At 39.4% G+C, this 17,553-nt stretch overlaps 1 protein-coding gene across 1 annotated transcript; it reads left to right on the top strand.

Annotated features, from left to right (window-relative positions):
• Positions 1–2,464: 2,464 nt before the first annotated feature.
• On the top strand, positions 2,465–6,181 carry LOC137283397 (uncharacterized). Its single transcript, XM_067814861.1, has 4 exons — positions 2,465–2,666; positions 4,111–4,172; positions 4,676–4,801; positions 5,018–6,181. Exons 1-4 carry the CDS (start codon positions 2,465–2,467, stop codon positions 6,179–6,181), a joined length of 1,554 nt encoding a protein of 517 aa, XP_067670962.1.
• Positions 6,182–17,553: the final 11,372 nt, after the last annotated feature.

Genomic DNA, 17,553 nt, shown 5'->3' with positions numbered 1-17,553 from the left:
AGTTGGTGAAATATGTCAATAACTTGAGTTATTAGTGACCTCAGAGAATTCACAGAAAACAGATCGATGGACCTTGTGTCATTCATAATATTAAAGAAAGATATCGATGTGCCATGTTTATATCACAATTATACTGTTGTTAACAGGTGTCACATTTTCATGTGACAATGAATTCACCATGAATGTGTCTCATACAGAATAACTTCAATGTGGAAAATAGAAAGGAACAATCCACACTGCTGGTATTGATGACATTCCACAGTTAAATAAAACCTTTTGATATCAGAGATCATATTGACAAGTCTCTGTAGGTGCGATGTGTGTTTGCTCTGTGACAGTGTCATATTTGATACTTTGTACTGCTTCAGATAATAAAAAAATACTTCGTGACTTGACTTCAAAAGTTAGCTCAGTGTCATTCTCCACTATAATTTAGTCCCATTACCAACCCAACTTTATTGACACCCATTGTATCAAATATGTTCCAAATAGCACCATCTGACTACATGACAGTGTTTGGTGGTGATGGACAACGCACCGTACCACAGTGTTCCAGATCACCTGGCGTAGACTCCAGCGTCCTCTTCCACAGATCATGAGATGATCTCTTGGTTGTCCAGGCATGGTATCGACTTTCCAGCTAAAGCTACTAAAACTAAAATGTATGATATCATACTAGTGCACAAACCATTCCGCTTTACTTGATTGACACCATGTTGCAAAAAACTTGATCATGAAATTCTACGTTTGGCGCCCAATCACTGTGACCTTAATCAAATCGAACTCATCTAGGGACAATTTTAATTTTTAAAAAGTATTTCTTTCACACTGAAAAAAATTGTGAACGAAAAAAATAGCAACAATACTATTAGAATTGTGGCAGCAGAGTGTCAATCAAGTGATCAAGAGGGAAGAAGAATACCTGGGGATCATTATTATATACGTTAATGGCATGTGGTCAGTTATCTGGAGCCAACACCACCCCCACCCCTCCGCTTGGCCACTTGTCTCGTATCACTATTGCCATCTCTTGTCCAGGTCCCCATGTCAACTAAGTCCCCACCCATCACCTCACCAAGCCTTTCCTTTCAGCTATATTGTGAGCAATCGTCACATCTGTTGATCAGATCGATAAACTTCGGACCACAAACCGTAATAATAGACGAAATAACACACTTGAGATTACAAGTGCTATAAGGAGACCGATCTTTAGTTACAACATGTGAGCTGATATGAACTTGTGTGCATCTTTAGTTAAGACAGGAGTGATACACATCAAAGCTTACAGTCGAAAGTGGAATAGACACAAACAGGTCTTTTCAGTAACTTCGTTTCCATAGACACTAGCAGGTATGTACCTTCAGTTAGTACATTAGACGATACCAGTAGGTATTTGGGTCTATTTCTCACACGTGTAAATATGAAAACAGGTGTGCAACTGCTCAAGCGTAGCCACTCGTGTCCACATGCCCAATAATTCAGCTGCTTGTCAGTTCCTGCAGATTGGTAAAAGCCCAGGGTGCCTATCTTCGGTCCTGCTTCCGTTTTGAAGTAACTGGAAATATGTATTATCAGTAACTATGTATGATTACTGACATTTTCAGTAATTATATATAATGTTTGATTCACTCCATCCTGGATATCTGCAAGGTATACGTTCCGATAAGTCTCCAATATACCCTGCACGTATATCTACGGCTCAGTAGGATAATTTTGTTACCCTGGAGATATCGAGGATGGATTCACTCAGGAATTATGTATATTTACTGAAATTTTCAGTAATTATATATATTTCATGGAAATTTAGAAACAAAATTGTAAATGTTTACTGAAATCATCTGGATTGCTGAAATATTGATGTTACCCTTAATGTTAGTCTGGTTTTTATAGAAATCTCTTCACTAGGTAAAGCACATTGACTTGCATGATGTTTTTTCATTGTCTTCGTGAATTGTTATTTGAACATGGGAGTGCTGACACATTGACCCATACTGAAGGATTGACTTGCATAACTAACGTCGACTGGTCTGACAACGCTTTGTGCCAGCAATGTTGCATTTGGTGAAAACCTGTCCACTACAGTAATTATGTTGTGACTGAACTGCACTCAACCGTTGAGCCTGCTGTATTTTATACACAATAAGAAAACATATTTATGAAAGCCTAGCTGACTTTAAAAGTAACATCAGTATTTCAGCAATTCGAATGATTTCAGTAAAGATGTTTTTGACTGTTTCTTAAATTTCAGTAATTATACATAATTCTTGAGAGAATCATACATCAAACATAATCACTGAATTTACTGATTGTACGTGTTGCATGGAATACACTGTGCGGAAATTCTACACGGATTGTAAATCATGTTGTCTCACAAATTGTTGTGTCCCCTTAGTTATCAACACTGACCTTGATTCGTCCCGTCAGGGATTCACACAAGAACATCGGTTCAGTTGGTCCACGCATCATGAAATTCATGGCAAAGGGGAACTTGTCAGCCATCCTGTTTCTGTGTGTCATCATGGTGGTGTTGCTGCTGTGGCTTAATAGGAAGGGTGGAACACTGAAGGTGGAGACGTTGACGGATACCAAGTCGAAAGGAAACGTCGACCAAGCCCTCCTACTTCCAGCGTTCGGCGTCGTGAACGTCATGGAAGAGCATCATGAAGGTAGGAGTCGATGTTGTAGTAACCAGGTGATTTTCTTTTGATCAGATGTGTAGACACAACAGAACACGCTACAGTGGTCAGGATATGGTGAAGTGAGTGAGTTTAGTTTTACGCCGCACTCAGCAATATTCCAGCTATATGGCAGCGGACTGTAACTAATCGCGTCTGGAACAAACAATCCAGTGATCAACAACAGGAACATGAATCTACATGAGTTAACCAAGTCAGCAAGCCTGACCATGGGATCCTGTTAGTCGCCTCTTACGACAAGCATGGTCACAGGTGATGTAATGGTGTGGGAACGTTATTGAAGAGGGTGATGTTGTATCTATCAGATGGTGTGGGCACGTAACTGTAAAAACAACAAACAAACATGACACAGTGATGGTTGATGAAGCGTTTGTTTTGGAGAAAATATTTGTCGTACGGGAGTGTAGTTACCTGTCGACAGAACAACATGCTTCAGTGATAATCACGCGGTGTGGACAGGTGCTTGTCTAGTGATATAACTGTTTACAACGAATCTGTTGACGTAGATAAGTGTACAGTCGTGACTGAAGGATAGTAGTATTCAGGTAAGGATGTTTGGTTGACAGTTGGAGCCGATGTTGTCTGCATCTATTCAGAGGGACATGGACATTAACCAAAAACGTTGTAGTGATCAGATGTTGGTGTTGACGACTTCACTGTAGGAGAACATGATTTAGAGTTCCAATGGTGATCTGGTCTGTTCATGGGGACATTTTCAATAGGCAACGGTGTTGCCCTGGTCTCCGGATTTGTGCCTAACTGTAGAAAACAATGTTGGAGGGATCAGATTTTAGTGCAGCAACTTTTGAACAACATTTTTACGAGATCAGATCCGAGATAACACCTTTGTGGTTGGGTAATTTTAGTGCCTGTTGCGACGTACAGTCTAGTGGTCGCAGCGCTCATGAGCGTCTGTTGCAGCATTGATGAACTGTGTGGGTGTGTTGCAGCACTGATGTACTGTGTGGGTGTGTTGTACCATTGATGTACTGTGTGTGCCTGTTGCAGCACTGATGTACTGTGTGGGTGTGTTGTACCATTGATGTACTGTGTGTGCCTGTTGCAGCATTGATGAACTGTGTGGGTGTGTTGCAGCACTGATGTACTGTGTGGGTGTGTTGTACCATTGATGTACTGTGTGTGCCTGTTGCAGCACTGATGTACTGTGTGGGTGTGTTGTACCATTGATGTACTGTGTGTGCCTGTTGCAGCATTGATGAACTGTGTGGGTGTGTTGCAGCACTGATGTACTGTGTGGGTGTGTTGTACCATTGATGTACTGTGTGTGCCTGTTGCAGCACTGATGTACTGTGTGGGTGTGTTGTACCATTGATGTACTGTGTGTGCCTGTTGCATCAATGATGTACTGTGTGGGTGTGTTATACCATTGATGTATTATGTGGGTCTGTTGCAGCGTTGATGTACTGGTTCTCGTCTGCTGCCAGAGGGGCAATAAAGAAACAAGGGAACATTCTGGTAACAGAATCCATTAGTCACCCAGTAGCGATATATTTTACTCTTGTTTTATAGCTGCATTTAATCGAGCGAACGTTCACTTAATTTTGATATCAGACATATCAAAATCACAGCTTCAAAATGTTTTTATAAGAGGCCAATCATATTGATTATGACCGGTGCATTATACCATTATTCTGCATTCTGATACTTTATTGGTTTTTTGGGGGGTGGGGTGGGTGGTGGGTGGTGGTGGTGAGGTTTTTTTTTATTATTTTAAAAAAAATCTCCATGGAATACTACTTCAGATATATCCCGGCACGTCTGGTTTATGTTTGAACATAGCTGATGGGCACTTTTGGTGCTGCAAACCTAGAAATGTAGGTAAATATGATCCGAGATTCAAACCTACGTCCACAGATTTTTGACATGGTAAAGACACTCAATTACACTGAAAAATAGTGATCATGATTTATTTCGTTGTTATTCCTGCATGTACCTAAAGACAAGTCTCTCTTCGCCAGCTGCATATAGACGGTCATGTGGACGGAGGCATCCCAGAGTTTTGGAAGATGCTGCCTCTCTTCCGGTTGCCTAGCAGCCAGAAGGAGGTGAAGCTAATGATGGAGGCGAACGACGTCTTTATTTCCGTAAATCAATTATTAGTCTGAATATTACACTCTTTATAAAGGAAAGTTCGAAAGGATATATCTTTGACCTGTTAAAAATTTCTGAGGACAAATCATTTTAAGTATGTATTTATATTATAGGAATAGTACTATTTTGATAAAATAAACCCAGTTATCCAGTAAAACACCGTCAAATATCGTTAATACCGTGAATGAACGTCTTTGTCATATTTCCAGGCTGCTGCAGCAACGGGGTTGATCAATCGTTTCATTTGGGTGTGGCCCCCGTATGATGTTGGAGGCTACCTCCACGACAACAACGAAGCCTATGTGTCTGTCCGATTGAGGGCGGGGATAATGTACAGAGTAGCGGAGTCTGACGAAAACGAGTACATAGAAGAACTCTGTGTTTGTGCAGAATCTGACTATTTGACGATAGATACACCATGTGCTTATGTTGTTGAAGATTTTGTAACTGGTGAGGAAAGTCATGTGCCAATACCTGAATCAGAATGTCTGGACAAGACCATAAGCGGCACTGTGGAGTTCGTGAGTACAGAGAAGGCTATAGAACTGGCCAGGTCCGGCACCTGGATCAGGGCAAGTGATAGTGTCATCCTGGATATTGACGAGGACTTCTATGCTTGTGAAGCTGTTTCAGCAACTCTCTACAATGCTGGATTAAACAAAGATGAAATCAACGACATATCATCCACTGTACAGAAGCTTTTGTGTGTTGACAATGCTCAGGATGAAATGCTGGCTGATAAATTCTTCCATGACTTGTTAAAGATTACACTCATGCATCTCAAGCTGTGCACCAGCTTAAGAGCCAAGAGTGACAGTTTATGTTCTGATTCACTTTCTATGAGGAATGCAGTTATTGGGAAACTCTACAATGTGCTGCAAAAAACTATGAGTGTAATGTGTCTTCCCTCCGAATCTACTCATTTCATGCTTCGTCGTCTGACAGACAAACTTCTACTCCTGAACGAGCGTCAGCTGGAGGAACTTATCACTGTAGGTGTATGTATGAATCAGTCCCCACGGACTACATCCTTTAATCGAAACGATGGCATGAAGTTATGCACAGGAAAAAATGGCCCCAATAGTACGTTCGTCGTGTACCACAGCGTGAACGAGGAGGAGATAGACCAAACCACCAACCACCTCAAGACTATCCTTTCACAACCATTCACTCCGGGAGTGGTGACGCTCGTTCGTTCTGTACGGGATGGTTACACTCCAAGAAAACATTTCCACCTCATCGAGTCTAAGATTCTAAATGTTCTGAAGACAATTTTCCCACACCCTATAAACGAGGGTAACGTACACTATGACTCGGAGCTGTTAGGAGGTAAAGAAGGTTGGTATTTCAGGCACACGAAAATCAGATCATGATGATATCACCTATCATCACATATGAAACTGTTGTTTGTTATGCCTTCTGCAAGTTGGTGAGTCATACATCGGAAATAACAACACACCACAGAACGTGTTTAGAACACAGCTGACTTAAGCAACGTTTATGAACAATGAATAAGATCGGTAGCCCCATTTTAAGAATGCAGGTAGCATAATGATTGTTCTACCGGTGTGTCCTCAAGTGATATAAAGGTCACGCTGCAAACGTCATGTTCACAAACCACTTATGACATTCACCCGTTGCATATATCCAAAAGGTTAGTTGCGTAGAATCACCCAAGTCGTGTCTCTCAAGGAGCAAACATGGTACACTTGAACAACTAGTGCCACTCCAGTAGTTCAAGCAGTTTATGCACATAACCTGTGCTACCCATGCAGACCCTACACATCCTACGTTGATGATGTGCACATGGTACACCCAAAGCAACTTATGCTCCTAAGGAAACTCATGATCAATTACTACTACTGCTGCTGCTGCTACTACTACTACTACTACTACTACTACTACTACTACTACTACTACTACTACTACTGCTGCTGCTGCTGCTGCTGCTGCTACTACTACTACTACTGCTGCTGCTGCTACTGCTACTACTACTACTACTACTGCTGCTGCTACTACTACTACTACTTTCTGACCCTTTTGACAGCAATGTGACTGTATTTTCTGGAGGCGCTATATATTGTTTGATGCGCCTTCTGCAAGTTGGTGAGTCATACATCTCAGATAACATCGCAACACAGAACGTGTTTAGAACACAGATGACTTAAGCAACGTTTTGGCAAAAGGCCCTTTTGACAGCAATGTGACTGTATTTTCTGGAGGCGCTGTAATTGTTCATATGAGACACGACATAGTACATCATTACAGTAATCTAAGCGTGATGAAACTAGAGTTCGAGGGAGGGTGGCCGTTGCTTCCATAATTGTGTTAACATCTTAGTTTAAACGTAGTTTCATGATTGCAACATGGTTGTAACATGATTGTAACAAGACTGTATAGGTTTTCAAAATCTAGGAGAGAACGCTTACATCAAAATATTCTGAATTAAACCCTTAACAATCATGCTACAGTCTCCAGTCTGTTTTGTTTCTATGTGTCTGTCGTGATATCAAGGTTGATAACTGCGCGATTCTCATTTCTGAGTCTTCCACCGTGATATTACTGGATTATTACGAGACGACCACGATCGTTACGATATTGTTACGATCGTATTATTACGATTATTTATTAAAAATACATTCATTCTACGAGTTGAATTCCTGTAGCAGGTGGTGATACAATTTACTGTTATTTATAAGGAAACAAAGGACATTCTGAAATACAGGAACACACGGTCTCTGCGTCTTCTATTTCTTCTGATTCAGATTCGTTGTTAATTTAATGATCATTGTGTGCCTAGAAATAATAATCGATGGGTGTCATACGTTTCGCACACACCTTACAATTATTAGGTTATAGTTATCAATACATGGATACGACCTTATTAACTCTATATTATCCATGCATATTTTTGTATGGATGGGAAGCCATTTATAATGTCAAGCAATACAATGAAACACAGCTAGAAGTTCTTGTCACCTGATATTTTCTGTGCTCAATATTTCATTGTAAGTATAATTTATGTTTCTGTTTACATTTACTGTACTTGTTTGGGAATACTAGTGCATTTTCTGGTTGTAAATATTTGATATCTGTAGTACTTCATAAATATTACACATAGGAGAGGGACTTTATATTTATTGTCACCTTTCCCTTATGTCAACCACATCATGACTGAAACATATAGAAACCTGTCAACAAAGAACAGTAAAAGCAACTAGAATCACAGAAACAGAATTTAAAATTATCATCTATCACCAATATTCGACAACTATACACAACAGTATAATTTGATAACCACGCTGCAAACCCATGACGATCAGGGTTACAACTGTTCTTCAGTAACCCATATACTTTCTCAATAATTTACCCCATTTCACCCCCCTTTGAAGGTACTAACATAGCCATTAATTCATTCTCACAAATTAAAATTCTCGAAAACGACCCGTAACATGGAGTGAGTGAATGAGTAATTGATGGGAAATTGTAAAAACCTGTCATTCACTGAGATGAAACGACTGATATCTGACTATGAAATAATTTTATTTATATATATGGTACAGTCATTTATGCAGAAGTGTAATCTAGCATCGAGTTGATAACGTGTAAATGTTTCGAGAGTATTTTAGTAAAAATATATACTTACGGAAAATTAACTAAACGTAATTTCAAACGTTATATAAATAACACTAAATACGCATTTAACAAAGGGCATCTACAGGTTAGGTAGATAGGTAGATATGAGCAAGTCAGAGGTGGTGGTGATGATGAAGTGCGTGCGTGCGTGCGTGCGTGCATGCGTGCGTGCGTGCGTGCATGCGTGCATTTAGCTAGATTCACAAGTGTAAAAAAAACAGTGTGTGAAAGAGTGAGTGAGTGAGTTAATATTTAACGTCACATCGGCAATATTGCAGCCATATCGTGACGAGAACATACGTGACAAAAATAATATATATGTATATTATGAAGACCCTGTCGACGAAGGACAGTAAAACCACTAGACTATCACAGTTGGTATTAAAACTAGCGTGGAAACTTAAAAAATGATAGTATCAATATGTGGACAGTACAATATAAAAACAGGCCATAGATCGCCAACAACAGAGGGTAGATCACCATACCAGGGACCATGGGGACTTACAGTACCTCTGCTACCTGCATGATCCCTGGCTGGATTTACATCATCCCCTCAGCTGTTGGCGACTGTATGCAAGATTAGCCACAGATTAAAATTACACATATGCTACGATTAAATAAGTGGAAGATCAAATCTGACTTAAACCGTTTTGGGACTTACGTACCCTCTCAGGATGACAATAATTTTACGGTACTTCAACCCCCTTCGAGGATACAGCCACTAACAATCTTAGTTGCTAATTCAACTTCCATTCATAAAATATTAATCTATTTACAAGTCATGTAACAAGTCTAATTCTTTTAAAAACGCAATGATTAAATGAACACTGACACTACTAAAAAGATCCTTCATAGTTCTTGATTTAAAATACTGATCCCTTGTGATGGAATATTCCACACAGTCAAGCAGGACATGCTTGACTGTGATTCTTTCATCACAAGGGATACAAAACGGAGGATCTTCACCTTTAAACTAATATTCATGTGTATATCTTGTGTGGCCAATACGACATCGTCGCATGATGACCTCTTCAAATCTGGACTGACAACCCAAGTAAGTGTAACCAATGTAGGGTTTTATTTCATGTAGTTTGTTGATACCTACTTGAGTGTCCCACCTCTTCTGCATCAGATCACGGATGTAAGACCTAATGTTAGCTTTATAATCAGTGTAGGGAATATGAAGTGGTGTCACAGATTGTTTGAGTGCTGCCTTAGCAGCAAGATCAGCCAGTGTATTCCCAGAAATGCCCACGTGGCTGGGTAACCAACAAAAGACGATGTCGTATTGGCCAGTAGCAAGATCATTATACAATTCAATAATTTCTATTAAAAGTGGATGTTTGCAAGAAATATTTTTAATAGCCTGAAGGCAAGAAAGAGAGTCTGAATAGATTATATATTGTTTACGTTTAGGGTGTTTTTGAATATATTTAAGAGCCGCTAATATGGCGTTTGCTTCAGCTGTAAAAATAGAACTGTTGTCTGGCAATCTAGAAGATATTGTTCCGGATCCAATGACAGTGGCACAAGCCACTGCGCCACCGTCCTTCGAACCATCTGTAAATAAGGGTTTGTAATTGCTATATTTAGTTTTTAATTGGTTATATTCTTGTTTATACTGCAATTCATTAGTTTCTGATTTTTTAAATGAAGTTAATGTTAGGTCGACTTGAGGCCTAACCAACTGCCAAGGAGGAGAAGAAAGAAGACGAGAGGGAGCTATGTTTTTCAGCTCAATGCCGGCCGAAGAAAGAAAGGGTTTAATTCTGTGCCCTAGAGGTGGAACCAGAGAAGACTTTTTGTCATACAAATCCCCATAAAGTGGATTGAACACACAGTTATATGCAGGGTTAGATTCTTTAGAGTATAATTTAGCAATGTATTGTAAGGATAATTTTATACGACGTAGTGTAAGAGATGGTTCATCAGCCTCAACGTAAAGACTGTCAATAGGTGAAGTTCTGAAAGACCCAAGACAAAGTCTTAGACCTTGGTGGTGGACAGAATCAAGAAGTTTAAGGTTGCTTTTACAGGCTCCACCATATACGATGGAGCCATAATCGAGTTTTGAACGGATCAGTGATCGATATAGGTGTAGGAGGGTAGCTTGATCCCCTCCCCACTTTGAGTTGGAAACAACTTTCAACAGATCGAGTGCTTTCAGGCATTTGGCTTTGAGGGATTTAATATGCGGCAAAAAAGTTCAGTGTGTGAAAGAAGCAAGTACTAAGAGATGCGTGATGGTCCCATAACCTTTAAGATGTTATAGAATTAGAGCAAAGGATGTATACCTTTTTTGCTGCATAGAGTGCATTCAACGTTGCAATAAAAATAACTGATCTTCCCGCTTGCAACATGCCAATGGCACCTTCACCTTGTACATTTCGTGGCATTTAAAGTACCATTAGAACTGTGGTTTAAAAGTTGTTTCTCAATTTTTGAGGCCAATGCAAACACGTGCAAACGAAGAAAACTTCCATGCGAAGATCACGTGATCGACTGCACGTGCAAAACCAGATTTGGCACTAACGTCATTTGCACGACGAATGGATCGGTTTGAGTGGGTTTTGCTAACGTTTTTTTTCTAGGGTCGAAAGGTAGGGATCCATTTCGGATACATAGATATATCATCAGAGAAATAATATTCATTATTTTTTTTAAATTACATTTTGTGAAGTTTCTTTTTTGACTCAGTATAAATCCAAAATGAAATTCATCTTGAACGGGATTAATATTATATTTCATAGCTAAATTGGATAGAATTATCATTAAAACGCCCGCCCGTTATCAGAAATGAGCGGGCCACTGAAACTTGATAGTGCTTGACGACTGCCCGTTGTTAGGTGACGACATAAGTAGCTCAGCTGTTGAAGGTCAATCATCTATGGATCGTCTGAAGTTGGGTTTATAATTGACGATATATCTGGGTTCGTGATCACATTCGTCACTTTCTTGCCTGTGCCAACCACAACAATTGTACCATAAATTACCACACACAACAATGAAAACGACTTGAAGTCTAACGTTGTTGAGCACTGAAAACAATGGCGGCTGGTAGTATGGGCAAGGTCAAGGCCGAATGTCGTCACTGTCAATAGTGATGTCATCTGTGTTGTTCTATGTCGTGTCTATATTTGTAAAAGGTGTCAGTGACCTCAGTCTTTTTTGTTACCAGTAAATGCTTCGAAGCCGAGGCCGTTGCTTTTATTCTTATTTTACTAAACATTCTATTGATTTTAGCTATAATAACGGTTATCTTTATCATAAACAGTGTTTGTCCCTTTGGAGAATCCTATTGTTTCTGTGGTGTCATTTCAATGCATCTTGACGGAACACCGACATAACCAGAATTGTCCAGCCTTGTCTGCAGCGTTTGATTCCACACTTTAATATCACACTACGATACGACCTCCAGAAGATCATTTACATTCGAATCACCATTCAACTTTGATTTTCACACTTGACCTGTGTTTATTGTTTTTGTTTGATCATTTTTGCTTCAAAATAGGGCAATTACTGTATTTATTGCCACAGTTATTGCTTCCATATTGCATTGGAATTATACTTACATATTTATATAATATTTGTATAATGCATATTTATTTACTGTTGCTGGTTTCACATAAAATTCTTTTTGCGTGCAAAGTGTCAGTTTACTGATCTTTAACTTAGAGTACAAACTTGTAAACTAACAGCAACTCTGAGACAGCCATTAGAGGGATCTGTTTCGTGATCAGTTTAATGTCAATGTTTTAATGTGTAACAGCTAGACATAAATATTGAATATTTAAACATGTCCACTATTATACTCTTATGTACATGGCAGTTTACATGCACGATCCTGTTCATAAGTGCGAACAGTTGAAATGTCAAATATTCCCCCAAAAAATGTTGATTCATACATAAGCTGTTGCGCACTTTCATAGCCAAGGCACAGAAATTTCTCTTGTAATTTAACGGTATGTTAAGTTACGTAATAACACGAACAGCACGCCTGTCGCCTTGACTCCAGACACTTTACAACTGCTGTGTAGTCATGGCCATTTACTGATCTGGACGAACAAACGCTTCAACTTGTTCTATTGATCAGCCGCGGGTGACGACAACCCACGCTGTCTACGATGATGCTGAGCTGCCACGTGGAATGAGATCATAACGTTCTTCAGTTTCATACAAGCCAGAAAACACAGCATTTATAGGGTTATTCTGTATAAAGGAGGTTTGCCTCTGTAAAGCGTCTGCTCCTCATGGTGATATCCCGGGTTTGACTTCCCTCAAAGTACTCAGTGTATTTTAACTGATTGAGTGATATTACTGCCTCGTAAATAAATCTTTTACTATACGTTTGTACTTCCATGGCGGGAGTCAACAGGTGCGTTCAAATTCATGTTTGAACATCTTTTTCCAATTCCCCGAGTCTTTCATTGTTTTGAATAGTTGAGTCCTATCTAGCAACATAGGCATGAACAAGACGTTCTTAAACCGGTAAAACTGTGGTCACACGCGGACATCTCGCTTGTATGTAAAAGTTCATGTTTGATACTCTACATACCCAGATGACCCCACAATGAGTGAGTGAGTGAGTGAGTTAAAAGGGGGCATGGTGGGCGAGCTGGCTGAAGTGCTAGACAAGTGATCTTGAGAGCTCGAGGTGACGGGATTGAGCCCACCTGTGACCGGGTGTAAAAACCGTTGAGTCAACTTTATGTTCAGGCTCTTCCAGTGTCGTCACAACCACTAGTGTACAGTACACAACTCTGTGCACTTGAAAGAACCCATGAATCCGTTGGTATATGACCAGATGGAGGCCACACGAACACGTGCAAACACCTAGTTGCGGGTACAGAAACGCGCAGTATGAGTGAGTATGTGTTCCTTTCCACCCAGATGTGAACGGGTACCTCGTAAGGATGGGAAAGAAACATTAACTCGGTGACTGCAAGAGTTGTATGGGCCACAGGGAGTAGAGATTGATAATTGTACCGTTTGAGAGTGACATTCAATGATCGAGAGAAAAACAAAGCGCCTTTGGGCAGGCGATCTGCATATTGACGATTTATAAACATATATATGAATAAAATAAAATAATAAATAAAATACGTGAAATAAAAGTTATAGTCACACCAGCAATATTTCTGCCGTATCGTGACTAAATCAAATTACAGATGAACAGTTAAACGTAAATTAGAAATATCTGTCAACGATGGACAATATAAGAGTCTATATTTTATACATAATCACACATATTAATATAAATCTAGCAAGTGTATATAAAGTAACTTAACCATACATGACGATACAATATAAAATTCAGGCTATACATTGCCAACAACGGAAGGTAGATCACTATACTAGTGACCATGAACAATAATAAAGAGATTCAATTAACTGAAAATACGTCAGGTAAAACACACTGCACTAATATAAGGAGCGTCTCCAAAACTGTAAAGGACATACCTCACCATCAGCTGTTTATCCGGAAAGGAGGAGGTAGGATATTGGCCATTCTGAATCAAATTATGTACTTGCTACATTTGGGGAAATGCCGGAATTCAAATTCAAATCTGACCATGAGACAACCCCTGACCTAAAAGTATGGCATAACCCGGATTATACACTTTTATCTACATTTTGAAGCAAAATGATTTATTTAATGTGCAACGAGTTATAATATACTACACAAAGCCTCTAGAATCACCCCAGACATGTTTTAGACATCAAAGTGCTGTTGTTTCCACAAATACAAACATTATAGTGAAATCAAGTGATTTGGTCTCAGTTTAAAAACACGTATCATACCTTCAAGAACAATTTGAAAGTTTTGCATTTACCATAGACTATTGCTGAAGAATATACATTTGCGAATAAAATGTGTGAAATGTGTTTCGGACCCAACACTCCATCGCTCATTTTGCCCCATCGTCTACCCCTGTGCAGAATGAACAAACAATTCAGTTCAGTTCAATCTATTCTCATATAACCACGTTGGTGGTACAAGAGAAAATCATACAATTCATTTAAATACAGCTCTACAAATATGACAAAATGACAGGCAGAACAGTCTAAAATGAAACACAGTAATGCCATAAATTAAAAATCTGTTAAATGATTTGCTGTCTATAGAATGAGTAAATTGAGCTTTAACTATTTTCCCCTATTAAGGTATATAATACCAGCGGATATTTGGAAAGATTTCTTATTTCTTTTGAAGTTTTACTATTGAATATTCTCTTCAGTGTTGATAGATTTGGGAAGTACATATGTCGCGTTGGTAAATATTTCAGTCTAATATCAGTAAGGGTTTCACATTTAAATAAGTAATGGAATTCATGGCCTATTTGCTGGTGAACTGCAAAGTATATATGTTCTGTTTTCTCTAGCAATACCATTCCAACGACCAGTTTCTACCGGGAGATTGTGATTATATGTTCTGTATTTCAGAATAGGACAGTAAATATACCCTGGGAAGAGAAGATTTCAAGTTTTCAAAAGTTGGAGAGTCTTGTTTATAGAAAGATCCCTTGGAGCTATTTTCAATATCAGCCTTCCGTAATAATCAAAGAAATATCAGGCTTCTGACACAGGCTAACTGTAGGGCAAATAGGTTTGTGCAGCGTAGAGAACAAAACCACTGTAATTCAACAAGTACGGGTTACACAACATCAAATCCAGATGTTTTCCCATAACCCTATTTTAAAAAATACCCAGGCTATCAACAGCCATTCCATGTACATTGGGGTAAACTCTGGCCTTTAAACTACAATTCAAACGTATGGGATTTGTTGTATTGAATATGCAAATGAAATTATATTTTTAAGCTCCATTAAATCATAAAACAGATACTCAAAATGACCGCAAGGTTCAGTTTGATACGAGGGGATGTCAATAAGTTTTTAGCCTTGCATAGAAAAACACAAAATATTGGTATGAACCACATTTATTTTTCCCCTTGTGAGTCAAGACACTTGTTCCATCTTTTCTGCCAGGCGCTGATGCCATCTCTGTAGAAGGTGCCATTTTGGTCCTCAAACCAAGCCTCAGTAGCAGCAATAAGCTCATTATCATCCTGAAATCTACGACCACGCAAATGTTTCTTGAGATTTTGGAACAGATGGTAATCACTTGGTGCCAGGTCTGGAGAGTAGGGGAAATGCGGCAAGAATTCGTACCCGCATTCCTGGACAGCAGCGGCTGCAACGCGAGAGGTGTGTACTGGAGCATTGTCTTGATGTAGAAGAATACCACGTCTGATCTTGCTCCGGCGCCTCTCCTTGATTGACTGCCGCACTTGCCTCAACAAGTTAGCGTAATATTCCAAATTCATTGTTCTTCCTTTGGGTAAGTAATCTATGTGGATGACGCCTTTGCTATCCCAGAAGACTGTCGCCATTACCTTCTGCTCTGATCTGGAGGCTTTGAACTTTTTGGTCCTGGGAGAAGTGACATGTTTAAAATCCATGGATTCTTGTTTGCTCTCAGGATCATAGTGGTGGATCCAGGTTTCGTCACAGGTTACTAGCCTAGCTAAAGTGAAAATCTTCTGGATTCTTGTTGTATCTGGTTAGCATGGAGTTGCTTATGGTGACCCTTGTTTGCTTCATTTCATCTGTAAGCATTCTTGGCACCCATCTTGCGCACACCTTAGACATGACGAGATGTTCATGAAGAATTGTCTCGATGGATCCGTGTGAAATGCCTGTGGTGTCCTCTAATTCGTGGAGTGTGATTCGACGATCTTCCAGCACAAGTCTATGCACTCTGTCAATGTTTTCCTGACTAGTGCTTGTTGTTGGGCGACCTGGACGGGGGTCATCTTCAAGACTCTCTCTACCATGCTTAAATTCACTGACCCATCGTTTGATGGTAGCAGCTGAAGGGGAAGACTTCCCATAAACTGCTGAAAGCCTTTCTTCAATGTTCTTCGCCGAGTTTCCTTCAATAACTAAAAACTTAATTACTGCTTTATACTCAATTTTATCCATTTTTTCTGCCGTGAGGGGGGTCTCTTTCTGTCAATGTGAGCTGTTCAACAACTTCTGTGAGCAGGATACCAAAACTTATATATCACATCAGCTACACCCCAAGGTTCAATGTCGTACCGTAGGCTGTGACACCTGGGTATGAAAAATGCTCAAGGCTCAAAACGTATTGACATCCTAAATATTACGAAACCTAAACTATCATTTTCTGAAGCGCACGTACAATGTCGAAACCCAGCTTGCAAAATCTTCACAAATACATTCAGTTGAATCCCATGAGAGACGTTATGTAAACAAACGAACGTTCGTGCATATGAATCCATCACCTCAATCAGATTATTCTTATATAAAAATTTCACATTAGACTGTACAATTCGGTTAGCTACGTTCATTCAACTTTGAAGGTAGCGATATACGTTTTTTAATGATTTTTGTAAACGGTGACATGTGTCATAAACGATTTAAGGACTTGGGATTATTTTTATCAAAGCACGACAGTCATTACGCGCGTTCTGATTGGTTTGACGTATTTTGGCACATAACAAGGATCGAGACAAGGACGTGTCTTCTCGGAGGTTAGAGGAAGGGGCGAGTGGTGCCGAATGTCGCATCCAAAGCGATATCAAATGTAAATACCGAATATTACAATTATATCAAAGTATTAAAAAGTAAACCTTAGGTCGGTACATAAGCTTGATCAAAACTTCGGTGTCGGTTTTGATCCTTTACGTAACACACGTGTGCAAACACGGTTTGGTAAACGCTAAAATGTTACCTGTATGTGTTTTGACAATACAGATATATCTGTCATGTACTTCCTCATAAAAAGAAATCATCAAAACATAAAAGTGGGAAACGTATGTTTGCTGACTTGTGTTCACAAAGGTATGTTGTGTGTATGAACATTTTGAAGACATTCGCTGACTTGTTCACGAGTCTTCACGAGCTGAACGGTTCGGAACTTCATCGAGGATAGACAATAAATATTTGACTTAACTGTTTCCTTCTTAACTCAAAGATTCACAGATATATTTGGATACATCTTTTACACCCAATGGCATCAGATGATCAGGTTTGTTTGGTCGACATATATATCTTTTTGTTATTAAACAAACATCTAAGTCTTC

Source organism: Haliotis asinina, chromosome 5, assembly GCF_037392515.1.
Source record: "Haliotis asinina isolate JCU_RB_2024 chromosome 5, JCU_Hal_asi_v2, whole genome shotgun sequence".
Lineage (NCBI taxonomy): Eukaryota > Metazoa > Mollusca > Gastropoda > Lepetellida > Haliotidae > Haliotis > Haliotis asinina.
Note: the sequence above shows the minus strand (reverse complement) of the source record. Positions and strands in the feature narration are given on the sequence as shown.

Bases quoted from the DNA above. Each gene is read 5' to 3' on its own strand.
- LOC137283397 (XM_067814861.1), top strand. From the start codon at position 2,465: ATGAAATTCATGGCAAAGGGGAACTTGTCAGCCATCCTGTTTCTGTGT. The intron at 2,667-4,110 runs GTAGGAGTCGAT...GGTCTGTTGCAG, and splicing joins CATGGAAGAGCATCATGAAG to CGTTGATGTACTGGTTCTCG. The intron at 4,173-4,675 runs GTAACAGAATCC...TCTCTTCGCCAG, and splicing joins AGAAACAAGGGAACATTCTG to CTGCATATAGACGGTCATGT.